Source organism: Aplosporella prunicola, assembly GCF_010093885.1.
Source record: "Aplosporella prunicola CBS 121167 unplaced genomic scaffold K452scaffold_13, whole genome shotgun sequence".
NCBI lineage: Eukaryota > Fungi > Ascomycota > Dothideomycetes > Botryosphaeriales > Aplosporellaceae > Aplosporella > Aplosporella prunicola.
In genome coordinates this window covers 598217-624562 of record NW_022983541.1, presented here as the reverse complement: position 1 = coordinate 624562, position 26346 = coordinate 598217, and the positions used below count along the sequence as shown (strand labels likewise).

General features: G+C 54.8%; 11 protein-coding genes across 11 annotated transcripts in view; 7 read left to right on the top strand and 4 right to left on the bottom strand.

The window, feature by feature from the left end:
- Positions 1–1257: 1257 nt before the first annotated feature.
- K452DRAFT_308840 (uncharacterized protein) lies at positions 1258–3276 on the bottom strand (the record flags this gene model as incomplete). The annotated part of the gene is made up of 6 exons (XM_033543197.1): positions 1258–1829; positions 1890–2359; positions 2413–2632; positions 2685–2854; positions 2904–2944; positions 3004–3276. 6 exons carry the CDS (start codon positions 3274–3276, stop codon positions 1258–1260), a joined length of 1746 nt encoding a protein of 581 aa, XP_033397488.1.
- Positions 3277–3404: 128 nt separating this feature from the next.
- Positions 3405–3876, bottom strand: K452DRAFT_33654 (uncharacterized protein). Its single transcript, XM_033545246.1, has 2 exons — positions 3633–3876; positions 3405–3573 (listed from the first exon to the last, which is right to left on the bottom strand). The coding sequence occupies exons 1-2, from the start codon at positions 3744–3746 to the stop codon at positions 3463–3465; spliced, it is 225 nt and encodes a 74-aa protein (XP_033397487.1). The 5' UTR covers positions 3747–3876; the 3' UTR covers positions 3405–3462.
- Positions 3877–4731: 855 nt separating this feature from the next.
- Positions 4732–6086, bottom strand: K452DRAFT_227925 (uncharacterized protein; the record flags this gene model as incomplete). Its single annotated transcript, XM_033536926.1, has 5 exons — positions 4732–5031; positions 5090–5739; positions 5788–5901; positions 5955–5987; positions 6047–6086. 5 exons carry the CDS (start codon positions 6084–6086, stop codon positions 4732–4734), a joined length of 1137 nt encoding a protein of 378 aa, XP_033397486.1.
- A 315-nt stretch (positions 6087–6401) lies between these two features.
- K452DRAFT_287733 (uncharacterized protein) lies at positions 6402–7619 on the top strand. The gene is made up of 5 exons (XM_033540528.1): positions 6402–6692; positions 6775–6903; positions 6961–7177; positions 7246–7302; positions 7375–7619. The coding sequence occupies exons 1-4, from the start codon at positions 6475–6477 to the stop codon at positions 7252–7254; spliced, it is 573 nt and encodes a 190-aa protein (XP_033397485.1). The 5' UTR covers positions 6402–6474; the 3' UTR covers positions 7255–7302; positions 7375–7619.
- Positions 7620–7904: 285 nt separating this feature from the next.
- On the top strand, positions 7905–9881 carry K452DRAFT_33605 (uncharacterized protein). The gene is made up of 3 exons (XM_033545233.1): positions 7905–8244; positions 8314–8436; positions 8582–9881. The coding sequence occupies exons 1-3, from the start codon at positions 8224–8226 to the stop codon at positions 9593–9595; spliced, it is 1158 nt and encodes a 385-aa protein (XP_033397484.1). The 5' UTR covers positions 7905–8223; the 3' UTR covers positions 9596–9881.
- Positions 9882–10454: 573 nt separating this feature from the next.
- Positions 10455–12493, bottom strand: K452DRAFT_326835 (uncharacterized protein; the record flags this gene model as incomplete). Its single annotated transcript, XM_033544873.1, has 3 exons — positions 10455–12194; positions 12252–12367; positions 12433–12493. 3 exons carry the CDS (start codon positions 12491–12493, stop codon positions 10455–10457), a joined length of 1917 nt encoding a protein of 638 aa, XP_033397483.1.
- A 976-nt stretch (positions 12494–13469) lies between these two features.
- Positions 13470–14125, top strand: K452DRAFT_308836 (uncharacterized protein; the record flags this gene model as incomplete). The annotated part of the gene is made up of 2 exons (XM_033543196.1): positions 13470–13667; positions 13742–14125. The coding sequence occupies 2 exons, from the start codon at positions 13470–13472 to the stop codon at positions 14123–14125; spliced, it is 582 nt and encodes a 193-aa protein (XP_033397482.1).
- A 503-nt stretch (positions 14126–14628) lies between these two features.
- Positions 14629–16358, top strand: K452DRAFT_287728 (uncharacterized protein). Its single transcript, XM_033540527.1, has 3 exons — positions 14629–14772; positions 14849–15972; positions 16033–16358. The coding sequence occupies exons 2-3, from the start codon at positions 14859–14861 to the stop codon at positions 16092–16094; spliced, it is 1176 nt and encodes a 391-aa protein (XP_033397481.1). The 5' UTR covers positions 14629–14772; positions 14849–14858; the 3' UTR covers positions 16095–16358.
- A 938-nt stretch (positions 16359–17296) lies between these two features.
- On the top strand, positions 17297–19201 carry K452DRAFT_228097 (uncharacterized protein; the record flags this gene model as incomplete). The annotated part of the gene is made up of 4 exons (XM_033536937.1): positions 17297–17449; positions 17513–17557; positions 17611–18375; positions 18440–19201. 4 exons carry the CDS (start codon positions 17297–17299, stop codon positions 19199–19201), a joined length of 1725 nt encoding a protein of 574 aa, XP_033397480.1.
- Positions 19202–20538: 1337 nt separating this feature from the next.
- Positions 20539–21817, top strand: K452DRAFT_298433 (uncharacterized protein; the record flags this gene model as incomplete). The annotated part of the gene is made up of 2 exons (XM_033542122.1): positions 20539–21196; positions 21252–21817. The coding sequence occupies 2 exons, from the start codon at positions 20539–20541 to the stop codon at positions 21815–21817; spliced, it is 1224 nt and encodes a 407-aa protein (XP_033397479.1).
- A 2645-nt stretch (positions 21818–24462) lies between these two features.
- The window catches only part of K452DRAFT_351271 (multicopper oxidase), a gene marked incomplete at its 5' end in the record, with an annotated part of 2588 nt that continues 704 nt past the window's right edge, over positions 24463–26346 (top strand). Inside the window, 4 exons of the mRNA XM_033545709.1 lie at positions 24463–24601; positions 24652–25097; positions 25145–25897; positions 25954–26299. Of these exons, the coding sequence (XP_033397478.1) occupies positions 24463–24601; positions 24652–25097; positions 25145–25897; positions 25954–26299 (1684 nt within the window). The remainder of the gene's footprint in view (positions 24602–24651; positions 25098–25144; positions 25898–25953; positions 26300–26346) is intronic.

Genomic DNA, 26346 nt, shown 5'->3' with positions numbered 1-26346 from the left:
TTTCACCGCAGCGACTAACTCGTTTCTTCTTTTCCGCTAGACGTTACTGAACTAGATGGGTGACGAAGGACGGGGGCTAAATATCCGGGTCTTACACATAAGAGCCGACACTGTCGAAACTGACAACACCGCTCTCATCCTTGAACTAGATTACCGAGGAAGCTAGGCGTACAGCTATTCTGGTACGTATCAATGGGTACTATCATGTTGTCAATGGGTACTATCGGGTTCGGGCACTCTTCAGCGTTTAAAGGCTGGACAGTTACCAATAAGTTGCCTGCGGGGTTACGTATTCACAACAATCATCTATTGAATGTGATGATGTCCTTTATTTTCCGGAACCAATACTCGTCTCAAATACAGAAGCATGGTGAGTGGCGTTGAGTTATGAGGCAAGGAAAATATCAGTGCTGCCTGTTGAGATGAAATCTCCTATTACTAATGTGGAATTGTGTGTAGGAAAGATCCACCGGTTTGCCGATTGACTCAAAACTGCTTGGTGGTTGTGGTGGCGTGTTTGGCTCTGAATACCAACAGTGAGCAGAATATATACATGGCCGCGCCTCATTCCCCTGACCAACTGTTGAGTCGTTACTAGTGACAGAAGGCATATGTCAAAAAGAACTGCTTAAGGTCGAAGTCAGAGCAGAATATTCACGCACCAAACCAACCAAGAGCAATTAGTTCAAAGCTCACACCCCAAAACGCACCCAACACACACAGAGCAAGCCAGAAAACCGATCACACGCTAGCAGCCAGGCTGCCGGGCGCTGAAAGTCGTCCGGAATTAGTACGTAAGCCGCATAATGATTGATCGCCCTACCCGCGCCCCGGCTCCACCGACAGGAGGAATAATCTGACATCAGAACAGCCAGGCCGCCACGTTTCCCGATCCCTGACGGGTCGTACATATGCATACACGGCATAGACGTAGCGAGCCGCGTGCACGCGCTCACGCTAATCTGACCACGCGCTTGGGGGAGCAAGCCCAGCTCGTGGCCTCCCTTGTCCAAGAGTAGAAAATGGTGTACAGAGCGAAGGCCGTACATGAAGAAAATGACTGACTTTTATGTCCCTCCCACCAATAATCAATCGCATTAAGTGCGCCTCGCCAGCCCGCTAGGAGTATGCCTGACTATCCCGATCCCAAGCCCATGTCCAAAAAAGAAAAACAAAAGGGGGAATCATTACCAAACTAAGCCGAGCCAATCATAACCCATAACCACTCAACACCACGCGTGCATCCCCACAGCCTCCCTACGCCGCACCGCCAACATGGCCCTTCTTCAGGACCCTGCGATCAACAACCAGCATAATGAAAACAATCAGCACGGCAACACCCTCTAGCGCAATCCCAAGCACATAAGCATTCTTCAGCCCGTCCATATAACTCCTGATCACGGCCGGCAGCTGGTCGGGCCCGAAGACATGTCGTAGCTCCGTCGCGCCCGTCGAAACAACCAGCCCAGGGTTAACACCCGGCAAGTTCTTTTTGACGGAGGAAATCAGCTCGTTCGCAAACAGGCTCTGCCCGACGCTGACGAAAATGGCGCCCGCCACCGTCTGCCAGAAGATGATGATGGCCGTGATACTGCTCACGTCGATCGGGTCCACGATGCCCTGCCCCACGATGATCGGGACTTGGATTCCTAGACCGCTGCCGATGCCGGCGAGTGCTTGGTACCCGATCCACTCCGAGGACGGGCTGTGCAGGCCGAGGGTGTAGATGAGGCCGGCGCCGACGGTGCCGAGGATGCTGCCGAGGAGGATGAGCGGGAGATAGTGCCCTGTTACTGTGATGATGCCACCGGAAGCGATTGTCAGAAGCGCTATAGGGTCTTGTTAGCTGCGTGTGCTAGAGTACAAGAGTAAGGAGCGGGTTGACGTACCGATGCCGAGGATGAATGGCAGGTTGCGGATGCCTGACTGTGCGGCCGAGACGTCCGACACAACCTGGAAGTAGATGGGGAGGTAGTACAGCAGCAACATGAAGAGACCAGAGTTGAAGAACTGGAATGCGCTGAGCAGCATGATGGTCTTTTGCTTCAGGAGCCTGGGGACCATGAGCGCTCGGTCGTCAAGCCACCACTCGAACACCACGAACGCGATGATGATGACGCCGAAACCGACGAGCACACCGATCACGTCAGCAGAGTCCCAGGGCTTTGTCGTGCCTCCCCACTGAAGGGCGAGGATCAGGCATGTGAAGGCTGCAATGAGAACGCCGGTGCCAACCGGGTCCATCTGGAGGATCTTCTCCTTGAGTGGAGCCTCGACGGGCTTTGCGGTGCTTGGAGTATGGAACCAGAAAAACACGATGGCGGCAGAGACACCACCGATGGGCAGGTTGATGTAGAAGCTGCATGCCTTGTGAGTATTGTGCTGAACATCACGTGGGAGGGCTTCACTTACCACCACCTCCATGATACATTATCAGTGAATGCTCCTCCAAGTAAGGGACCGACGACACTAGCGATACTGTAAACAGCACCGAGAATACCCGTAAACGCGGCAGCCTGGCCAGGTGGTGCGGTGAATGCAATGATGGTATATGCGCCAGCGGCAATGCCTGCACCACCAGCACCCGCGATGGCCCTGCCAACGATGAGAGCTGTGCTGTTCTTCGCGACGGCTATGTTTATGTCAGCTTAAAACCAAACAATTTTTTTGCGGATTTTACCTACCGCAAATCAAGCTACCCAACTCGAATACAGCAATGGAACAGAGGAAGGCCGTCTTGAGAGGAAAGTACTTGTACGCTTTTCCCCAAGTTGACTGGAAAGCCGCAACAGTGAGAAAGAACGCACTGCCGTACCAACCGACCTGATCGAGACTCTTGAATTCATCCGTGATACTAGCTGCCGTGTTAGCAAAGTAGGTGAGACAGTTGGTAACTAGCTTACCGAGGTATGGCAGTGGCCACTATGGTCATGTCCAATGCCACCTAAGTAGAAGGTCAGTTTGCTGTTTCGGAATTCGTGGGTCAAGCTCATATAAACATACCAGGAAGATGCTCAAGATGACCGCAATGAGAATGAAGAACAACTTCATTCCCCTGGGATACTCCACAGCTTCGAGAGGCTCAGGCTCCTGGGTCTTGCCCGTGGGCGCGGTCTCGATATCGATTGACGATCTTACCTTCTCATCTTCAAAAACGCTATCCTTGTTATCGTCGAGGGTAAGACGACTCTTGTTCGACGGTGTTTGGGCCCCCCTAGGGCTATGGGGTGGTGCCTTCAGGTTATGGTCGGTTCGCTTTCCTTTGATGTCCGCCATGGTGCTGGAAAAGGTGTGACCTGAAGTGATGCTAGGTCTGCTGTCTCGATATCAGGCCTCCGAGGCACAGGGAAGAAAAAGGTCCTGAGGGGGGCTCTTGTCGCAGGGTTGATATGCGAGCTAGCTGGTGAAGCAGGGACCAACAACGCAGCTCTACGCCCACATATATACCATCACCCTTTAACATTAATCATTCTGGCCCCGACATAGGCCTTTCGTCCGATGTCTTCTGTCAGCGTCATCACCTTGGCAATTAATGGTGACAGCAACAAAAGGGTCGGTCAAGTACCCAAGCAACTTTCCGAAGTTAGGGACGATGTATTGCGCAAAGAGGCTTGAGAGGTAACGGTGCTTACGCGAGACGGGCAAGGCGAAAGCCATAGGGCTAGAACGGAAGGGCCCCCATTTAGTAGGAGTTTCGACCTTGTTAACGATTGGTTCGCACCTGAGAGACAACAAGATGACCGCATGGCCGATCGCAAAGGGATTCACCCCGGATTGGACGCTGGCCGTTTTCGGGCAGTGGTACCGGTGAGCTGGGCCCCGTCAAAGACTCATAACTTCAGCCACTAGAGGAGTCCAGTGGTAGGAAAACAAAAGTCAAAGTGCAAAAGGAAAGAGAAGGATGTCAGCAAATTGCGCCACGAAACGACGTAGCATGAGCTGAAACGTGTTAACCAATCGCCAGTCAGCGTGGGCGCAAACGTGCTGGCGGGCTCGGGAGCGGAGACGCACTAACGCACCACCAAACGGACAAATATTCGCGGCCAAACGCAGCAACTTCTGTAGAATAGCGGTTGCGCCAGTGTAAAAGCCCAGAAGCTTCCATAGCTTACCGGTATTCACATATGCTTGCTCGGTCTTAGGATGCTAGCCTCACTTACTTCCTATCGCCGCTGACGCTGCTGACTCTGATTATCGCAAACCAACAATTTGGCTTGTGCCATGTGGTGTTCGAGGCTGCATATCGTAGGACTACTATTGCACGACACTCCTTAGCAGCAACAGGCAGAAGCTGTGTGTTGGCATGTTCTTCCAGGTATGCGGACGTAGGTTACGCCATCGGCTCCACAAGCCCTCAAATCCACGGAAAGGTGCGCCATGTCTGAGAAACCCGAACAGATTCGAAGTGGTTTTGTTTGCTCTCCTAGGTTAACGCACCGGAGCGTATACTAGTAACGATTACTTTTGTATCATGGTGCCTTGTCAGGAGGCCTGACATTTTTTCATCTTCCCGTTGGCAAAGGAAAAGAACTTGTGCAAAAATGGAACCATGAGACTGTTCATCACTGCTGACAAGCAAACTCAGAATGAAGCGCGCATTTGCAGACCATGCATATGCAACGTGGGCGATCAGCAGACCCTCCGGAGGCTGAACCTTAAGATATTTTTGTCTAAAGTCGTTCGAGATCTTTCCGGATCTATATGGGTTTGCCGGTTCGAGGAAAACTACGCTCATGGCAGCTTGTCGACGTTGTCCTCCGTGCCGCTGGTGGTGTTGCTTCCGCCCCTTACCTTGTAGCCCTTTGCCTCCTCGATCTTGTCGAGCCAACCAAAAGAATCTTCGATCTTGCCACGCTGGATGCCTTGAAGCGTTTCGATCAGCTTGATACAAATCAGACCTGGCTCGTCATCCTTGATATATTCAATCTTGTCGCCCTTAGACCTCATCGTGATGGACTTGATGGGGACAAGCGCTGCGGCTGTACCAGCTGCCATGACTTCGGTGAAACTAGGCAACTCCTCGTATTTGACCTGCCAATCAGATATCAGCCACTACCGTCCCAGTGGAGCGGTCCTGCACCCAACTTACCGGTCGGACTTCGACCTTCCAACCAAAAGACTTGGCGATTTGTTGTACGCTGTCGGAGGTAACACTTTTGATGACGTTCTTGCTGTCAGGCACAACCATGGTGATGTCATCCCCGTTCTTCTTAACACCAATGAAACCCGACGTTGAGAACTCGTCAATCTCAGTCCGGGTCTTGCTGTCAAGGTGCAGAGTAATACCAAAACCCTCGGCCCGTGCCTTGTCGCTGTGCCTGAGGACCGGTGCGTAGTTTCCGCCGACCTTTGCCGAACCAGTACCTTCGGGAGCGGCCCGATCAAAGTCCTCAAGGATCAGGCAATCCACGGGGTGCACACCGTGGTAAACTCCAGTCGGCATGACAAACACACAGAAGGTGTACTCCTCAGGAGGTTGCAATCCCAATTGGGCACTTGAGCCGAAGAGGAGCGGGCGGATGTACATAGCGGAGCCGGTCTCATGCGGGGGGACATAGCCAGCATTGAGCGACACTGCCAAACGACAGGCCTTGATGAAAAGATCCTTGGGCACCTCGGGGATAGAGATGTAAGACGCGGAGTGCTGCATACGCTCGGCATTCATCGTGGGGCGGAAGATGAAGATGTCCTTGTCGCCCGGACCGCGGAAAGCCTTCATACCCTCGTAGCATTGCTGTCCTAATGCCGTGTTAGATGGGTATTGTCACGATAGAGCGGGTGTCAAACCATAGTTAAGGCCTGGAGCCATGCCGTGGATGCGTAAAAAAGGATCCGCGACGAACTCGGGCTCCGTCCATTGGCCGGTTGTCTTGCTGTAGGTAGCCTCAATGTGACCGTTCACTACCAATCATGTCAATTCGAGCTGTCTTGGCGGGGTGAGGGGTCCCATTTACCTTCCCGAACCTTGAAGCCGACATTGCTCCAGTCTGCATATCCCGAACATCAGCAACGTTCAGCCGCACACTAGTTGTCTGCGGAAGCTAACCAATTGTGTTGACGGGCGGCGGGGGGAAGGTCGAGGCCATCTTGGGTTAGCTTAGTTTTGGGTACGAAGAAACGTGATGATGATGGTGTTGCGTTTGAGATTGAAGGGACAATTGGAAAATGGCACGATGAGTGTGATGAGGTGAACGGTAGTGGGATGGCGGATTTAGCGGGGTTAACGTGAGGTGATCGTTGGCCGCAACGAGAAGGCCCCAGCTTGGCGCCCCTTGTCTCGTCATATCTGGCCCGCCGCTCACGCCTGGATCGCGCCGTCAATAACTCGCCCCATCTCTTGCGATTCAAGGAGATGTTGCGTATTTGCGCGCTATAGTAGTCTTCTCACTCACTCATTCACTCACTCGTCCCGCGCAGTTTTCACATCCACTGAATTCTCTCGCCGTTCGAGAGTGTTCACGCCCGAATCTCAAAATGCCACCAGCTGGTGCAGGCCGCCGCTTTTTCCTCCTCCTCATACTCGGTTGCGGACTCGCCTCCATACTATTCATCTCGACCTTCCGCGCCCAGCCACAAGGGACACAACAACCTGGCAGCGTTGTAAGCCCAGCGACAGCACACCATAACGACATTAGCAGCGACACCTTGAAGGGGCATGTTATTGCACCGAGGCTTGGAAACGAGACGATCAAGTACGTGACAGGGAGTGTGGATCAGCCGGACGGGCCACACGGGAAGGAGGAAAAGGTTGGCTGATTGGGGAATTCTACACAGGGCCGAACTAGGACGCGCGGCATGGAAAGTCCTGCACACCACCTTTGCGCGTTTCCCGGATGAGCCGACGCAAGATGAGAAGACTGCGCTCCAGTCTTACATCCACTTGTTCCAACGTTTATACCCATGGTAACAGCCGCATTCTTGGGGGGACGAGCAACAGCGGTGCTAACTTTTAATGCACAGCGGCGAATGCGCAGAACATTTCAGTTTGGTTCTTGAAAAATACCCGCCGCAGGTCTCATCAAGGTCAGCGGCAGCGGCGTGGGGTTGTCACGTTCACAATGTAGTCAACAAGCGTCTCCACAAGGAGCTATTCGACTGCTCCAAGATTGGCGATTTCTACGATTGCGGATGCGCCGATGGCGAGGAAACGGCCAGCGGGGAGAAGAAGGCCAGTACAGTGAGCACCAACGAGCAGCCTAAGACGTCCGCAGGAAAGGAAGGGAAGCTAAGCGGAGACAACGGAAGGCAGCCTAAGGTCGACCATAATGGAGACGAGCCTTTGACGCTTGAGAAGGAACCGGGGTAAGTGCGCGCCTCCGAATGTGGTGCACAGCGCTGTGGACTACGACTAACTACGGCACGTGGGGCCAACAGATGGACCAACGGCGGTTGAGGTGGCTATTATAATGCAGCCATGTCTTAGTCTTACATGTGACCCAGCGAAACTGCTGCAGTCGACCGGATTTGTAGAAACATCTGAAGTTGATCGGCGTACGGAAATTGGGACCGGTTGTCTGACGGTACACGGCGTTCTTCAATCTGGAGACTAGAGAATAGAAAAATATACCCACCTGATTTGGATCACCTATAGGAGAAGGGCTGGAGAGATTTAGGCGGACATCTGGATACCGGCGCTTCCGATGATATAGGTATGTAGGTATGGATTTGGCAGGACTACTAGCCAGTGAGAACATCTGAGGCCAGAGTAGCCATCGATAATATGGAGAATGATAGGCGATCGAGAGTGCCTCTCCGGATACAGTGCTGTACCATGTATGTGACACACAGGGTCCGGACGTCGATCACACTCGGACAGTCTCATGCGCATCTGATGGCCCCAAACCACAGCGAACCGAAGAAACGGCAGCGGCACAGCCAAAAGTCACAACTGAAGTCTGTACACCACCAAGCGCGCTCATGACGAGGGGCGGTAGAGACGCAATGGTTGGCGCGTGATGTATGTACTTGTACACATGCAGGACCCTGGCTGGCGTTCGGCTGAGCTAGTGCGCGCCGGCGGGAAAGGCTCCATCTCGGGACCCGCAATAAACTCGCCCTCTGACGACTTTTTCCTCGCCCTCGATAGAATCTCCTCCGCGCGCTGCAATCGATACCGCTTCTGCCCTTGGAGCTGCCTCTGACCCTACTCGCCTCTCGTCGTAGCCCATTCCTTGCCCTTGGCCGACTGTACCACGCTAAACCGCGCCTTGTTTACCTGTCAACATGGTCTCATTCTCGTGCGAGGTACGCCGGACTGCGCGAGCGCGCTCACCTCTCTCATGCCCGCGCACCACCACTGACGGCTTCTTGTAGGGCTGCGGTGATATCCTCACCAAGAAGAAGCTCGACCCTCACCGGAACCAATGCTGGGGCGCTTCCTACACCTGCATTGACTGCATGGTACACTTCCAAGGGACGGATTACAGATCGCATACCGTACGTCGCCTAGCTGCCCTCTCCCTTGCAGCACGAGCAGAGGTCACACTTCTGTGTTGACCATCACCGGCCAACCTGTGTTTGGTCAACACACTTGCAAGGAAACTGCTGGACCCGTCCAACCATGCTAACACTATTCGCGCAGAGCTGTATGAGCGAGGCGCAGAAGTACCAAGGCGCACTGTACCGGGAGAAGAAGCCGAAGGGCCAGCAGCAACAGCAGCAAAGGAAGAACAACAACAATAACTCGCAAGCTCTCGTTCCGCGGAACGATGCAGCGCAAGACACGGACACGGGCGCCGTCGCCGTCGCCGTCGTAGACGTGCCGCCGCGCGCTCCGACCCCGCCAGCTCCGGTCAACGTCTTCGACTTCCTAGTAACGGAAGACACGCCTAACGCATCCAAGATATCGGTGGCGGAAGCACAAGCGGCCGACCCAACCACTCCGGCATCGAAGGAAGGCAAGAAGGACAAGGACGCGTCGGGCAAGAAGTCGGACAAGAAGCGCAAGAGGCAGCAAGTGGAGGATGTCGATGGGCCAGCGGCTGCCAAGGCGCAGGAGGAGCAGGACGCGATGATGGTGGATGCGCCACCAGTGCTGCATTCGGGCCTTACCGACGGCGTGGACAAGCTGCTCCCGCCGGGACAAGAGTATGCCGAAGGCGGTGTGGAGGGGTCGCCGAGCGGGCCGGCGAAGCGGACGAAGCAATCCAAGAGCAGCAGCAAGAAGGAGGAGAAGAAGAGCAGCAAAGAGCGCAAGGCGCGAGGCGAAAAGGACGCCGAGAAGGAGAAGAAGCGCTCGCGCGAGCTGGTCAAGATTCGGAGGCGGCGGTCGTCGTCGACCGACTCGCACGAGCGCGAGCGCAAGTCGTCCAAGCCGCTCAAGAGCATCGGATACCGCGCAGAGAACGGCGACGCCGGTGCGCTGGTCCTGCATAAGCGGCCCGCCTCGCGCGCAGAGCTGCTCTTGACCTACCTGGCCAAAGACGCCGCCTCGGAGCACGGCGTCAGCTTCCACAAGGCCCTCAAGAAGTACCATCGCGAGCGGCACGAGCGCGGCCTCGACGACCTCAGCAAGCCCGACGACGAGAAGGAGCTGTGGAAGAGCATCCGCCTGCGCAAGAACGATAGGGGCGAGATTGTCCTGTTCACCGAGTAGTAGTCTTGTAGGCCAGCCCAGCGCAGCGACACCGCATCCTCCTATACTCTCTACAATTAAGGGCGGCAGGGTCCGTATCGGCCCCATGGCAACGGAGAAGTGGAACAGGGGTCTAGTTGTTTTTGCCAAAGCTCTGATACACTGCTGTCTTTGAAACGCGGCGTCCGGACGGGCGGTGGTGGGGTGGGGACGCCGAGTGCTCGGGGCTCTCTAGCACCGCCTCGCCAGACCCGTGTGTTCAGAGTTCCGGAGCACCGAAGACCCCCCTGAATGGAACCTTTGAACAATGCTTAATGCTCGCGGCCCTTTTTTTTTTTTTGTCTCTCTTTCGTTCTTGATCTTGCCGCTTTTGTACTATTTGGCTTGGGCCACCATCTTGCTCCTCCTCCTCACTTCTTATATCCGGTGAGATTGCACGTGCGGCGCCGGCCGAGCCGATCGCCTCAGGGACCAGGGGCGCGCTGACGGCGTCGCCTATCGTCTTGATGCAGGTAACCTGTGCGAAACGTGTTTGGCGTTGAAGAGGGCTGTTTCTGGTGGCTTGATCCCGGTTATACTTGCATGCGCCAAGGATGCCCGTCAGCCAGCCGTCCCCGCTTCGAATAGAGTGCTCTGTGACGCCTCCCGCAGCGTATAGCCACTGGCTCTTGCAAGCATTACACGAACGCCCCCACACCCAAACTCTGGCGCTCTACTGTCTGAACCTCACGCCCGTTTATCCATGCATCCATCCTTCCATTATCCACCAAAAACAACGCCAGTACACATGCAAGCAAGCAGGATGGGGGGCGGCAGACAAGAAGTAGCAGCACACAACCCAATATCACCCGTGACCAATCACCATAACCACCATCATCCCTCACCTTGCCCTTGTATACTTCCCCCTCCTCATTTCCTCTTGCAAGCTCTCCTTCTGACTCGGCAACGGTGCCCTCCGCTTCACCGCCGCCGCATCCGCAGCCTGCTGCCCACCCCCCTGCCCCTGCGGTACCTGCGGTGGTGGCACTCCCGCAACCACGCCCGGGAATCCTGGCGGGAGCTGGAATCCTGGTGGCGGCACCGGTGGCACGGCCCCAGGAGGGAGCTGGAACCCTGGGAACCCCGGCGGCATCGGTGGCGGCGGTGGCGCACCGAACCCAGGTTGCCCGGGCTGTACCCCGTGCCCAGGCGGCGGCATCGGCACTCCGCCATTCTTAAACATCTCGGCCAGTTTGCCCAGGTCCATACCCGGCGGCAGTTGTGGTGGCATTCCCGGCATCCCTGGCATCCCTGGTGGCGGCGGTGGAACTCCCGACATAAAGGGTGGCATAGGCGGGAGTGGCGCGCCTCCGCCCAAGCCTGGCAGCTGCGCACCGCCGGTGCTGGAGCCGTCGGCCGCGGAGCCGAGACCGGGCAGACCTGGTAACATGGGCAACTTCGCTGGCATCTTCTGGTCGACGAGACCATCAGCTTCGTCCTCAGCCTCCTGCTCTTCCTCCTCACGCTGCTGCCGCCGCGCGTCGCGTCGGTCGAAGATACCACGCGCCTCGGCCGCGTCCTGCCCGATGTGGTAGCGATCGTTAAAGCAGTGCGTCTCACCCGGACGTGGTCGCGTCCAAAAGCGCGTGATGCGATCGTTGGAGCCTGATGCCATGATATGTCCGAGCGGGTGCCAGTCGAGCGTCCAGATGGCATAGTCGTGTGCGTGGTCGATCTTATGAGCGGGATGTATGGTTTGCGCGGGCGCGTTGGACGGGTCGGGGCTATCGTAGGGGGACATGGTGACATCCGCGCCCGGTGGCGCATTTTGTTCATCGAGTAAGTAGTGGTAGAGAGCGCCGTTCGAGTCGCCGGTCGACAGCAAATTACGATGGATCGGATGCCACGCCAGGGTCGTGATGTCCTTTTCGTGGCCTCTGAGGAGGAGCACGTCGCGCATCATTCGAAGATCGAAGACACGGGCCGTGTGGTCTCGCGCGCATGTCGCGAGCAATTGGCCCTGAGTGCGCTCGAACGAAGTCCTCGATATGGTGTTCTTATGTCCGTGCAAGGTAGTTAAGCAGCGGCCCGTCCGAGGATCCCATAGCTTAACCTGATGATCTTTCGAGCCGGACACGAGCAGGCCCTTTGTAGGATGCCAGTCAACTGACTTTGCCTCCCAGCCGTGGCCGGTCAAGGTCGACTCTTCAATACCGCCGGCAAAGTCGAAAATCTTCAACGTTGCGTCATCGGACGCGGTGACGAACTTGGAGTCGGTAGGCGCGAATGCAAGATCACGGATGGGCTCGTTATGCGCTTGCAGTGCTTTGACGTTGTTGAAGTTAGTCTGCCAGTACTTGACCACGCCGTCCTGATCGGCCGAGACGAGCCAGTCGTCACTGTGCGAGTACGACGCGGCGCGGATTGCTGAGTCGTGTGCCTGCATAATGGTCTCGAAGTTGAAGCCCATGCCGTTCCAAAGAGTAAACTCGCCGCTGGTCGAGCCCGTCAACAGTCGGCGGCCCTCGGGGGTCCATCGCACCACGTTGATGGGGTGTTTGACTTTGTTCAAAGACGCGTGTAGGTGCTTGGCGGGAATTGTTTCGGCGGCGTTGGTCAACCTGGCGAGTGGCGGAAGCATCTATGGCGGGTCAGGTATGCGGGCAGCAGGAATATGAACGCAGCAGCGGAGGCATACATCGACGATGTAGCTGATGCTGGGCCTCTCCATCTCGGTGGGCGGGAGGCCTTTGTATCGCGGGCGCCGGTGGCGTTGCCATTGTACCATTGTCGAGCCATAGTCGGTGGCAGCACCTGGGCGACAGCAGTGTCAGTGAGGAAGCTTGGTGATAGACGAGGGCGAGGGCATGCAAACTCACGTCTGGCTCTGATGCGCGGGCCGTCGTAGGGACCCGTCTGGTAATGGAATTCGCGATCCATTGTGGAAGTGGTCGGGGACAGTTCACCGGGCAGGAGCGGGGGTTAGAGCGAGCGCGCGGGCCCCCCCTGCAACGCGGGGACGAAGGATAGGTGTCGTGATGTGATTGCGCCCTCGGACGCGGTTGGCAGCAAAAGCTTGGTGGCCGAGGGTCGATAGTTCGTTCGGACGGGCAAAGGCTAGGACCCACCAGGCGTGCACGTTGGACCGGCAAATCGGGAGACGGGAGTACTTCGGGTTTGCGTGTTGGCAGGACTAGCGCCGGCTGGAAGACGGAGAATGGCATGAGCGAGGAAATGGGAAGGCGGGGGCAGGGAGCAGAGGGCGCGATTGCAGCGGTGACCTCGATCGATGAAGTCAGTCGGTCAACGGGCGGTGGGCACGACCTCATGTGATAAGGTATAGGCAGGAAGCGGCGTTTTCGGCCTCCCACGCTTGTGCATCCGACACTCGAGCCGAGCCGTGTCGTCGCTGCTGCTGGGATTGGCGATGACGGTGAAAGGAAGAGGTGGCGGACTCGCACTCACGCATTGAGGCACAGACGAGGGCCGTGACTGGAGCCGTCGCAGTGCATGGGCAAATGTTTCCGGCAACCGGGGCGGCTGGTGCGCATTGCAAAAGCAATCGCTTGCCGCTTTCCTCGATAGCCAAGCCGCGCCGCGCCTAGCTCCTTCTGGCCCTGCTGCGATGCGAGGCATGCCTGCTTGTACAGTTAACTCGGGCAATTGCTACCCTTCACATCTCCGAAACACATATAAACCGCTTCCCCCGTCCGCTCGACCGTTTTCTTCTCTGTCCACAATCTTCCGGCCTTGCTTGCAGTCGTCCCCGAGCATCTTCACTTCGCAGGTGAGACATTCCACGCCAGCGCCCTCGCCAAAAACCTTGCTTGCTGACGACGCGACCAGACATAGTTTACTCGCTGCCCGTCCTTTTTTTCAAGTCGGACGCCCCTCGACAACTCTAGCAATCGCCAACATGCGCTTCTCTACCATTTTCGCTGTCGCCTTCGCCGGCCTTGCTGCCGCCCAGACTTCCACTGGCTCTGCTAGTCCTCAGACGACCGTCCCCGCCAGCAGCGTTCCCGACGCCACTAGGGCCACTTGGTGCCGCACCCAGCAGCAGACCTGCCCCCAGCTGTGCGGTGGTGACATGGTTTCCAACACCTGCAACTCGGTACGTTGATCCGTGGCGCACACTGCGCCACTTGGCACCTGCTACCTATGAGCGATGATTCTAACTGGCTACAGGAAACTCTTGAGTACAACTGCACTTGCAACAACGTTCCCAAGCTCAACGTTTCGGACTTTCAGCAGACGCTGCCTTCTCTCGAGTGCGAGTTCGCCAAGGCTCAGTGCGTCACCGACCACCCCGACGATGCCGACGGCCAGAAGGTCTGCCAGTCCGTCACCTGTGGCAACAAGAAGGTCTCCTCTCAGGCCCAGGCGAGCAGCAGCAGTGCCGCCGCTTCGTCCACGACCTCGGGATCCTCCAGCAGCTCCAACACGGCTTCTGCTTCTTCTGCCTCTGCTTCTGCCACGGAGAGCGGCAACGCTGCCGTCAACCTCGCCATGAACTACGGCTCTAGCGCTCTGGTCGCTGGCGGCTTTGCGCTTTTCGGTTTTGCCCTGTAGGAGGGTTACAAACGCGATTGGGATGGTGATTAGTCGGATGCTTTCTTTGTTATTGTTCCAAAGCGACACTACTTAATGAGTCTGAACGAATGCGATAATTGAAGCGTTTCTTTTTCAACAAATCCTCGTTGAGCTGCACTGTGATGTTGAGCAGCGACCCAAGATTGGCGGCGACAGGGCAACGACCCCATTTCAATTTCCCAGTCCATCTTATCATTGGGGGCGCAAATCATGGCTGCTCCCGCCCCGATAGCTGTCCGATGATCCTGACTCGAATTGCGGCTCCCCTGCAGCGGATTTACATCTCACCGCTCGCGATTTGCAGAATAGATTTTCACGTGCGACTAATTTCTCCAGATGCCGATATCGATAACCACATCCTTGACGGTCCCTCATCGCTCGGCAGCCCAACCACCAACAGATTCCAAGGTTGCTTGTGACACGCGACTGCCCATGACTACTGCACTCCGCCCGCTCGCTCGTTCCCTGACCACAAACGCTTCCGGCGTGGCGCGCAACACTGCTCTCGGTCGCCTCCAGTCCATCTCAAAACACCTACCCTCACCTCCACAAAACACTCGAGCCATGGCGACTCTGGGCAGCGCAACGAAGAAGCACAAGGTGACCATTGTGGGGTCAGGCAATTGGTGGGTAGCCTGCCACACCCGCATCTCGCTGAGCGTCAGCTGCAGCTGGCTAACACGTCTATGACGTACTGCACAGGGGCACGACGATGGCCAAGATCGTCGCCGAGAACGTCAAGGCTCACCCTGCGCTCTTCGAGGAGGAAGTCCAGATGTGGGTGTACGAGGAGGAGGTCACGATCGATGAAAAGAGCCGCCACTACGACCCCAACAGCCCGCTGTGCCAGGGTCCTCAGAAGCTGTCCGCTCTCTTCAACGAGATCCACGAGAACATAAAGTACCTCCCTGGCATTACGCTCCCGAAGAATGTCATCGCGAACCCATCGCTGGTGGATGCTGCGCGCGATGCGACGCTCCTCGTGTTCGTCATCCCGCACCAGTTCATCTCGCGCATCTGCGACACGCTCCAGGGCAACATTCTGCCATATGCGCGCGGTATTTCTTGCACCAAGGGTGTCGACGTCTCTGACAAGGGCATTCAGCTGTTCTCCGAGTCAATCGGTGCTCGCCTGGGCATCTACTGCGGTGCTCTGTCTGGTGCTAACATCGCGACTGAGATTGCGCAGGAGAAGTACTCGGAGACGACTGTTGCTTACGACCCTCCTCCCGTCGACTCGAGACAGCCTTCCCCTGCGCACTCTCCTTCGCAGTCTCAGGTCGACCTCGTCGCGCCCAACGCAGAAGAGAGCAAGCACAAGGCGGTGCTGAAGCCGTTGCCCATCGAGTACCCGGCTCTGAGCCACGAGAACGTGAAGAAGCTCTTCCACAGACCCTACTTCCACGTTCGCATGGTCTCGGATGTCGCTGGTGTCTCTCTTGGTGGTGCGCTGAAGAACGTCGTCGCCCTGGCCGCCGGCTTCATGGATGGTCTTGGCTGGGGCGACAACGCCAAAGCGGCCGTCATGCGCGTCGGCTTACTCGAGATGGTCAAGTTCGGCAAGCACTTCTTCTCGGCAAGCTGCCGGGCTCAGACCTTTACCGAGGAGTCGTGCGGTATGGCCGACGTGGTGACGAGTTGCATGGGCGGCCGCAACTTCCGCTGTGCGAAGATGGCTGTTGAGCGCGGAATGAAGATCGAAGAAGTCGAGCAGCAGGAGCTGAATGGCCAGAAGCTGCAGGGTACGAGCACGGCCTACGAGGTGCACTCGTACCTGAAGGGCCAGGGAATGGAGCACGAGTTCCCTCTCTTCACGGCGGTTTACAGTAAGTTTCCCTCGCTCTTTTCACCGCGCATATGATTCTGGAGCTGACAACATGCGCTAGACATCCTCGAGGGCAAGACGAAGCCCGAGGAGATCCCCGAGCTCATCGAGCCTAAGGACTAAACGGCTCGGGCAGTGGGGAGGGCGAATGCCTGGCGCCCAAGATACCCTAGAAAAAAGATGGGTCGTCAGCATCTTGTCCAGGAGAAAAATCGATGGCATATATTTGGTTCCTGGGAATTTCCAGATGGTCGCGGTGCTTGGTTAGAGAGGTCTGTCATACACTCGTCGCATTGTTAGTTAGAGCGAAACAGCCAGCAATCGAAACGAAGCCTGCCACGCAATTTCTCTTGATCAGCCATGAGAGGTCTGAAAATTGAAACCCCTGCCTGTCTCCCTGCATAACTGTTTCGAGTTGATCCCAGTGATCACCACTGAGTGTCACCGTCCAAACGCGAGTCGCACAATGTTGAGAAGAGAGAGGGAGCGAGGTGCATCAGCCTTTATAAGGGGGCTGGGCGAGCCCTGGCCTGGGCAAGCATTAGGATTAGGGATCATGCATACCACGTCGCCAGTCTTTATCAGCGTCGTCGATGCGCCAAGTCAGCGATCGTGTGAGATTTTGTGGCCCGCGATGCTGGGCTCACTCGGGGGCTATTGCACCGGAGCCGAGCTGGATAAGTGGTGAGCTGGAAGCAGGCTTTTGCCTGCGGCGTTGGGCTGCAGGAGGACGCATTTTTCACGATTGCTCAAGGCACAGTTGTCCGGCATTTGGGCGATCGGCGAGCCTCTATCTCCGGACTCCACTACCTATCCATGTATCCACTGTGATGAAGTCTCTTCAGGCCCCCAACACCACGGCTGATCAACAACATTTCCGCCAAGCACAGCGCAAGCAAAACGCCGGGCCCCAATGCCGCCGCCGGTCGCCGAGCGCGCCGTAGCGCCTCCCCCGCACTCGACAACCCCAGATTCAGCGCGCACGACCCGCTGTCTTCCCTTTCCCCGCGCACGTGCCCCGCCGTTCACTACCCGACTGGTGCTGATATCATCGAGGTCGCGGACGCGGATTGGACACCTTGAGAGGGCAAACGGCCGAAGGAGCAGCGCCTGAACGCCTCATCGACCGACTTGCACCTTTCGGAAATAGGGAAGCGGCTACGGTTGTGCGTCACCGGCTGGTCACCGGCTGGTCATTACGAATATTTGATCGCTGCAGTCCCACGTCGCGCAGCCTTCTTCTTGTCCCGCGCATGCTTCTTTACCTTGCTGGCTTTGTCGCATAGCTCAGAACACTGCAGTTGGATTGTCGCTCTCCTCCAAGCATGTCGTCTGGACGCTTTGATAGCGGGAAGCCGCCTCTTTTCCCGTCAGATGAAGAGACCTCGGTTGAGCATGGCGAGCTCGAGAACGTGGACTTAGAGCATTTGCCTCCGGACCCTGATGTTGGACTCAGCGATGAAGAGCGGGCGAAGCTTGTATAACTCCAATTCGTGAAAGGACTCTCCAAGATATGGCATGCTGACATAAACGCGCCACAGGACCGCCAAGTACTATGGAAATTGGACTTGAAGCTCATCCCATGGGTACGTTTGCCATGTTTACAGAGCCTTGCGCATGGCTAACCTTGTTCCACTAGCTCTGTTTGCTCTATCTGATATCTTTCCTTGATCGTACCAACATCGGCAACGCCAAGATCGACGGCCTCCAAGAAGACCTACACATGACGAATGATCAATACAACATCGCGTTGACCATCTTCTTTATCTCGTACTCCGTCTTCGAGCCGCTTACGAATGTCTTGCTTAAGCGCATGCGCCCCAACATTTTCCTCCCCCTCATCATGTTCGCCTGGGGGATCTGCATGACATGCATGGGTTTGGTCCACAACGCAGCAGGCCTCTACGCCACGCGCTTCTTCCTTGGCCTGGCTGAGGCAGGCTTATTCCCAGGCATTAACTATTACCTTTCGACATATTATCGGCGCTCAGAGTTCGGGGCTCGTGCGGCGATATTTTTCTCCGCTGCGGCGGTGGCAGGCTCCTTTGGTGGTCTTTTGGCTGCCGCTATCGCTAAGATGAACGGCATCGGCGGCAAGCCTGGATGGGCGTGGATTTTTATCCTCGAGGGGCTCGCCACCATTATTGTTGGCATTGCTAGCTATTGGATGGTGCACGACTTCCCGGCCGAGGCCAAGTTTTTGAGCCCCGAGGACAAGGCTAGAGTTCTTCGCCGCTTGGCAGCCGACAAACAGAGCAGCGCCGCGCATGAGGAGTTCCAAATGAGCTACTTCTGGGCCAGTGTCAAGGACTGGAAGACGTGGGCCTATGCAGTCATTTACATGGGTGCCGACGCTCCGCTCTACGCCTTCAGTCTGTTCCTGCCGACTATCATCAGCCAAATGGTAAGACATAATCGTATTCGTCTCATTGGAGCAATTAGAATAGTTCACTGACAGGCCACACCAGGGCTACACCAGCACAAAAGCGAACCTGCTCTCCGTGCCCCCCTACGCCGCAGCAGCGATCCTGACCATAATCATCGGCTTCGTAGCAGACCGCACAGGGAAGCGCGGATACTGCAACATCGGAACCTCGCTAATCGGGATTGCGGGCTTCGCAATGCTGATCGGCAGCGCGACGCCGGGTGTGCAATACGCAGGCACGTTCCTAGGCGCGCTGGGCATCTACCCGACCATCTCAAACACGATCTCCTGGGCCAGCAACAACGTCGAGGGCGTCTACAAGCGCGGGGTCACCATCGGGTTTGTCATCGGGTGGGGCAACCTCAACGGCGTCGTCAGCTCCAACATCTATCGCCAGGAGGACAAGCCCCGGTTTTTCGTCGGCCATGGCGTCGTACTGGCATATTTGACGCTGTTTTTGCTCGGTGGCAGCGTTTGCACGCATTTGGCGCTGCGGAGGGAGAATAGGTTGAGGAGGCGTGGGGAGCGCGATGATTGGGTTGAGGGGAGGGGCAGGAAGGAGGTCGAACTGCTGGGGGATAAGAGGTTTGTGCGCCCTTTTTTTGTCTTGGGAATTGCTGTGCTGACTTGGTGTGCCCAGGCCCGATTTCTTATACACGCTCTAGCGCTTGCTGGCGTGTCTTTTGCAGTCCTTCGTAGATACCAAGACCAAGCCGGTTTCTCGCGTCTTGTAGCGCCGTCCTCGCGCTTTCGTGCACAAAAACAGCTCCTATGCTCACGGTCCCAGACATTAAAAGCTCACTGAAGCGCAAGATGGAATGCCCACACAGAGAAATGCCGGCGTGTGTTGGCAAACGTAGGTACTTTGGAGAGCCTATCTCGAACTTGCTCGGGGCTCCACTAATCACGGCATGAACTTACATGAGTGTCTCGCTCGGCGTTGTGGTTCTTCGTAATACTTGTGAGTTGCGTTTCAACTTGAACGCCATCCTCGTGGGGTACTGATGTGCTGCAGTTTTATTCATTGATGATGGGGTTCGTGTTTGTGCTTTGTTGTTAATCGTCGGTTTTCCCACCTCATTGTTGGAAAGCAGACACGGCCTACTGGCAGAGCTGTGGTTTGAAACGGGTGTTTGCTCCTTGTTTCCGATTTCCATCGGTTTCCCACAGTAATGGAGTGCGCTAGAGTAGGTTGTTGGCTTCGTTGGGAACCTCGGTGTCTGTTTCTTTTTTTAAGTCCTTCCTGGAATCCTGTCGTGAAGTTGCGCTTTTGATGAGTCGACGCAGTCAAGGAAAATAAGAGCTTGGGATTCGTTCTTGGGCGAGGGATTGTCTAGGTCTGAGCAGTTGTAACCGGTCGGTTTGCCTCTTCGACTCTCGAACGCTTGTCTGGAAACACTGGCAGTTACTAATTGCTGATGGCATTGGAGAGACATCATATGAGGATAAGAGGTGGCATATTATATAAATATGCGGAAGAAGTGTCTGCGGTATCGCAAATCTCAGGTGCGGGTCTCGGGGGAGGTTGGATAGTTCTTAGGGCGTTCAATATTTCATTGCCGTATATATTGAAATTCCATCGCGCAACCTTGCTTAGGGTTAAATTTATGGGCCCAACCAATGACTGACAGATCTGTAGTCAGTGCGCGCTAATCATCAGACACTGGTGTCTGGAGGCGCCATGGTTGATACTTCCATATCAAGGTGGGATCTCTTTAGCGGATGGTTGATGACTTCCATGTATGTTGCTTATGGATATACCGCGGCCCTATAAGGATTTATTGAATTCTAAGTAGACGTTGTGTATTTTTGGTTTCAAATGTCGCCTAGGCAACGTGTCTAAGTACCTATAGCGGAAAAAGGACAACCAGCTTTAGAAAAATACCTCTTAATCCCTCATTTGGACAAGTGATGGTTCAGGGTAACCAGACCCTGGGTCTTGCTGTGAACAGGGTGCTTTCAACCAGAGCTGGTACTTAACACCTGTCGATGCCTTGTTAAATCACCAACACCCAAAATCATAAGCTACGCAGGCTGCATTAAATTTGGCATTTGCTTACAGCAGCCTTAGCATGGGCCATATGGAGTCACGGGAGGGCAATATCTTGGGCAACTTGGCTGAGACTTGCGTCGATAACCATGATGTCGGCAAGTCTAGGTCAAAACAAGAGGCTCTGGATGAGATCGCGCTTGCCATTTTTAAACACGCACTACGACCAGGCACCTACACCAGAACACGGCAACCTCGAAATTTCAAATGCCATCATCCGTCGCACAATAGAGCACCGCTTCATCCGCCACAGTGTTCCAACAATGCTAAAAGTCCAGAACCAGGTGTTTAACCCCGGGCCACTCTACCGCTTGCCCGGTGAGCTCTTGCTCATGATCATGGAGTATTGCATCGGCTACTCCGCTCACCGCTGGCTCATCATGAACCAGCGCCGAGAAGCGGAAACCTCCATCGCCATCTTCTCAGTGTGCCGCAAGTTCCGTCTCCTGGCCCAGAAGTACATCCTCCCAAACATCATCTGGGGCTTTGATTTCAAATACGAACTACTTTCGGTCTTCCGCTTCAGGAGCAAGACACCTGAAAAATGCCTCATGGAAAGTACGCTCATTCATCCATTCCCGGACCCCGAGAAGTGGTTGATTCACAACAAAATCCGATTACTTGAGCACGACTACATCTCACGAGAGATTGCCGTGCGTTTGAAGCCGCACAATCTTCCATTGCAGCCCGGACCCATCCGGCACACTGTTAAGATCACATGGCAGACCGTACGGTCTCAAATCGCGAAAAGTTGGTCGAATATGTCGCCATGGGGTGCACCGGGAGCCCTGGGTGCTAGTGTCAGGTGTCAACGATGGCATGGAGCCGAAGTTTTCAAGGACCATAGACTGTGGGACGCAGATGTCTCAACTCCATTCCCACTTGCGGAACGCCAACCATGACAACTGTTCCATTTGGGATGTCGATGTACCACTCCCCATGATCGTGGGAAAACTCAGCGTGCAGTTGGCTTGGGAGGGCTCAGAGCTCACCTGGGCAGACAACGTCGTTATCATCCCACAACGTCTGGGCTGGATGATCTTCAACTTCCGCAACTTCACCCGGGGATTCGAGCATACTGCCATCTTGAGGCGCTTATATGATTTGATCATTCGCATCCCTCCTCACCCGGATGGCAAGACCGTGAGGCGTGTCATCATTCGCTCTGAACCGGATTCGCAACCCCAAGCACGAGAGAGTCTTCAGGACGTGGCCCACTTCACCATGTTCCTGGATGGCTATCAGCTTGACCAGGATCCTAAGCCATGGTTCCAGGGCGCAAAGAGATTCTTTTGCATGAAGGAGAATCCCACATATTTGAAGCTGTGGAATTATCTGAACACCAACTGGAGACTTGATTTCCAAATATGATGGCATGCTTAGCTGCGCCGTTGCCGAAGTATGCATACGTTCTTTTTTTGTTCTGCTGAGGTTCGTAGATCCTTGTCGGCTCACAGAACGCTAGGTCGCACTCAGTAGTTGCTATCTTCTTTTGCCGTCCGAAAGCCTTTTCTGGAGGTTTACTCAACACTCACCTCCTGGTTCGCCGTTCGCTCGGCTCTGCAACTTCGACTCTTGGAATACCTCAATCCCCTGCGTCACAATGAATGCGCCGGTGGGGGAATCGTTTGCAGGCCGTGTTTTCATGGAGTTTTATACGCCGTCAACAACGAATATTAGTCCTTCGGTTGCTGGTTCTTTTCTCTTTTCACTGCAACTTTAGCAGCGACTCAGTGCTTTCTTTTCACTGCTTACCAGAAGCTTATGATGGTGACGTGGATTTAAGACTTGGATTGAGGCTGGCTGTAGAACTTTACAGCACTGATTGTTTGGCTACTAATCAGGCCAGCCATTGAGGCCTATGGTTCATTGAATCCTCATATGGGTTCGGGGGAATCCAGTAAACGTCATTGCGTTTGATTAGGTAGTCTAGTGGTTAAAGACAAAGCCAACTTGCTCGCACCTGTTTCGATCGCATGATCACAAGTGCACGGAATATGTAGGTGCCGAGCAAGGACTTGGGTGTCATGAGGCATCAAGTAATCGTCAACCACGGTACCGGGTATTCCGGATGTAAACCTACGAGCCATGGTGCCACGCGTTGCGTTGTGCTTCAAAGCTTAGCCCTCTACCGCGTGGTACGATCCTTTGGGTTGCCAACATGGGTCATGGGCCCAGTCTTGCAATGAGCCGTATGCACAAACTTTTTTTTTACTGCCTCCATATTTCGGAATAATCGGACTATGCCTACGGATAATCGCAATGGCATGACTATCGAATCGCCACAAGCCAAAGGCATGTGCGTCCAAGAAAAGACGCAGTCCACACTCGCATACGCACTAATCGCCGGATGCGGCAGCACGGCGTTTTGGTGTAAACATGACATCCTAGCCTGACCACCATCGTGTCGCTTCGGAACGTGGCCGCTTTACACGCTTCACGGATGGCCACGAGCCCAAGGCCACTTGGATTGACACGTTACCATAGCCTGACAGCCCTTGGATGGCTTGCGCTACAGGGTCAGAGTGGCGCAGTGTACTTGATACATTTAGTCGATGACTCGATATTCAATTGGCATCACTTAGGTGTCTTCCTGACTGCATATTACGGCAGAATTCGTCGCAGCTTGGAACCGCCCCTACTGCAGCCAGGCAAGGCCGTGAGAGATGGACTGGCATGCGAATGCTGGGTCCCGCTTGTCCCGAGATGGAGGAGTGAAAGCTGGCTGTGTGGTGTAAGAAAGCCTACACTAGAAACCGCAAAGGTACAAGTGTCGGCGAGGCCGATAAAACGACTATCCGGCACTACAGCGCGTGCGTTGGATGATCAACGGAAACGTGGTGAAGGTGGTGTTGAGATGAAGTCGGATGGGTGATGTCAAGACCCGTAGTCAGGGGTCTGTTCGGCTCTCCGTCGGGCCGCTCCCTCACTTCATTCCAAACCTTACCAACGACAGAGACAAATGGATTGATAATCCCAACTTCATCTACATCTCTGTGGCTGATGGCACAACTGCCCAAAGCCAAGTCGCATCAGCCTGTCCTCATTGCATCTCCACCGTTCCCGCATTTGGCTAAACCTGCGTCATGCAGGTCAGCCTGCATCTACTGTTGCACGACAATCTTCGCCCTGGAAATAAACCCTGTTCTTCAAGCATAACACCTTCCAGCTGTCTCGGAGCCAGGATTTTGATTATCTCCGTGGCAATTTTGATCCAAGCCAACAGGTTACTAAACGAACCACCTCACTTGCGCGGCTCAGGCCTAAGCAATTGCTGAGTGGACGGATAAATGTGTTCCTGGGCAACTACTGATACTAACTTCTGAATCCCAGGGTTCTCCGGTTGTTTAAATTCAATGCGAATCTGAATTGTCCCTGAACCAGGGTCATCGACCATCCACTGAATTTGAACGTCACTGCAATGGCTGCCTGCCGTTGCTTTGTTCCGAGGGCTAGACCGGACGGCCTTGTACCCATGAAGATATGCTTTCTCTTATTGTCTAGCCACACACCGCGACCTATCCCAAGTTGGACACGGGAAGAAAATCCCCAGCACCAATTGGTGCTCGGCTCTCCACTTAGAGCCGCTTGTCTGTTTATACTTTGCACGAGGTTCTCACAACGTGCCCGACATGTATGGGACTCTACCACGAACAGCGAACTGAAACACCGAGAGACATACTTTCATCCACCAAATGAAGTCACTATTTTCCGTTCTTGTTGTTGCTTGACTCAAGTTGATGCACTGTTTCCTTTGATGCTGTTCCCCACTGCATCAAACATGATAACGGAACTCACTCAAAGCCATGGCGCCAACCCGCCATGCAGAGTTTTCGGGGTTATGGTGCCGTAAGAGCGGATGGGACCAGCCTTACGACTCCGTGGACACCTTTGATATATTGGCAGTCTGTAGCCGCGTACGGATGTAAACCTGCTCATTCCTTCTCTTTGACAAAAGTCATCGGAGTCGTTTCAGAACCACTCGTTCATACAGCTCTTTTCTTTTTCATCCTTTCATGCTCATGTCCTTCACTGCAAAATCTTTAGTTAGCGGCCTGGCAGCCTCTTCCTTGTGGGGAGGAGAGCAGAGTTCGAATGGGATCCCACAGGGCGATGCCCATATTTCAGTTCCATTTCAACAGATACGGAGAAATGGTAAGATCTAAATACTCCTTAGTCTTCCTGGCTATGGCTTACAAGAATAGGGAGCTCTCATCTCGGCACGTTTGACGCTCCGCATCTTCCTACTCACATAGGGGATGCACCCTGGGATGGCATCCATTCGAGGGATGTCAGTACAATGCCCAACACGGGTGTGATCCGGAAGTACGACTTCAGTGTATCCTATGCAGACATCGCCCCAGATGGCGTACACAAACATGGCATCGTGATCAACGGCCAATATCCTGGGCCTCTAATAGAAGCAAACTGGGGAGATTGGATCCAAGTTACCGTACACAACAATCTCGGTGATGGCGATGAAGGGACAACGCTGCACTGGCACGGACTTCTCCAATACCAGACTGAATGGATGGATGGTGTACCCGGCGTTGATTCATGCCCCATTCCACCTGGAGAGACATTTGTTTACATGTTCCGAGCCGATATGTACGGAACTTCGGTAAGCTATTATAGCCATCGGAAGAAACTTGTGAACTGACACACTGGCAGTGGTACCATTCACATTACTCTTCTCAGTATGCTGGAGGAGCTGCCGGGCCGATGGTTATTTACGGGCCACCCACGGCAGACTATGACTTCGACCTCGGTCCCATTCTACTCTCTGACTGGTTCCACGACGAATACTATGTCCTCGTGGAAAAAGTAATGACACCCTCTGTCGAGCCATTGCTGCCGCCACAATCCAATAACAATCTTATCAACGGATTTGGCATCTTTGATTGCGCAGACACAACATTACCTTGTGATTCGGGGTTCAACGCGGCAGTTTTCCGATTCCAATCGGGGAAAAAGTATCGTCTGCGGTTGGTGAACACTGGCGCCGAAGCACTGCAGAAGTTTTCCATCGACGGGCATACATTGACCGTCATTGCCAATGACTTCATCCCAATTAACCCATACCAAACTGATTCCGTAACTCTGGCGGTAGGTCAAAGAACAGATGTGATTGTAGAAGCGAACAGTCACTCCACTGATGCTGTCTGGATGCGTGCGAACGTGGGACCAGGAATTACCAACGGCGGCTGCAGTGGTAACGATCCTAAAAGGCAAGAGGCCGTTGCAATAGTCTTTTATGAAGACGCAGACACATCCGTTCAGCCCACATCCTCGCCTAACCCAGATGCTGCCCTGACATACTGCGGCAACGACCCACTCAAAGACACAACTCCGCTCTACCCAATCAGACCAGACGACAATCCAGAGATCACTGCCGAGCTGCAAATCCAGCAGCTCAACAACGGCACGCACAACCTCTGGTACTTTGGCGGCGTAAGCACCCCTCCACATTTACTAAAACCCGACCCGCTAACACGCCGTAACCTCAGCAATCCTACCGCGCGAACTACAACGAAGCTCTCCTGGTCCAAACAGTCGGCGGCAACCTGTCCTACACAGAGCAATCCAACGTCTTCAACTTTGGCTCCAACAGCTCCGTCCGCTTCGTCATCTACAACCGCTTCCCGGCGCCGCACCCCATGCACATGCACGGACACAACATGTGGGTGCTAGCCGAAGGACAGGGGCAATGGGACGGCACGGTCACGAACCCAGACAACCCGCAGCGCCGAGACGTGCATCTCTTGCAGCCCGGGAGCGACGAGAATCCCACGTATATCGTCGTCCAGATTGAGCAGGACAACCCGGGCATGTGGCCTTTCCACTGCCATATCGGTGAGTGCATGCGTCTGTTTTGTTTGTTGTTGTTGTTGTTGTTTTTT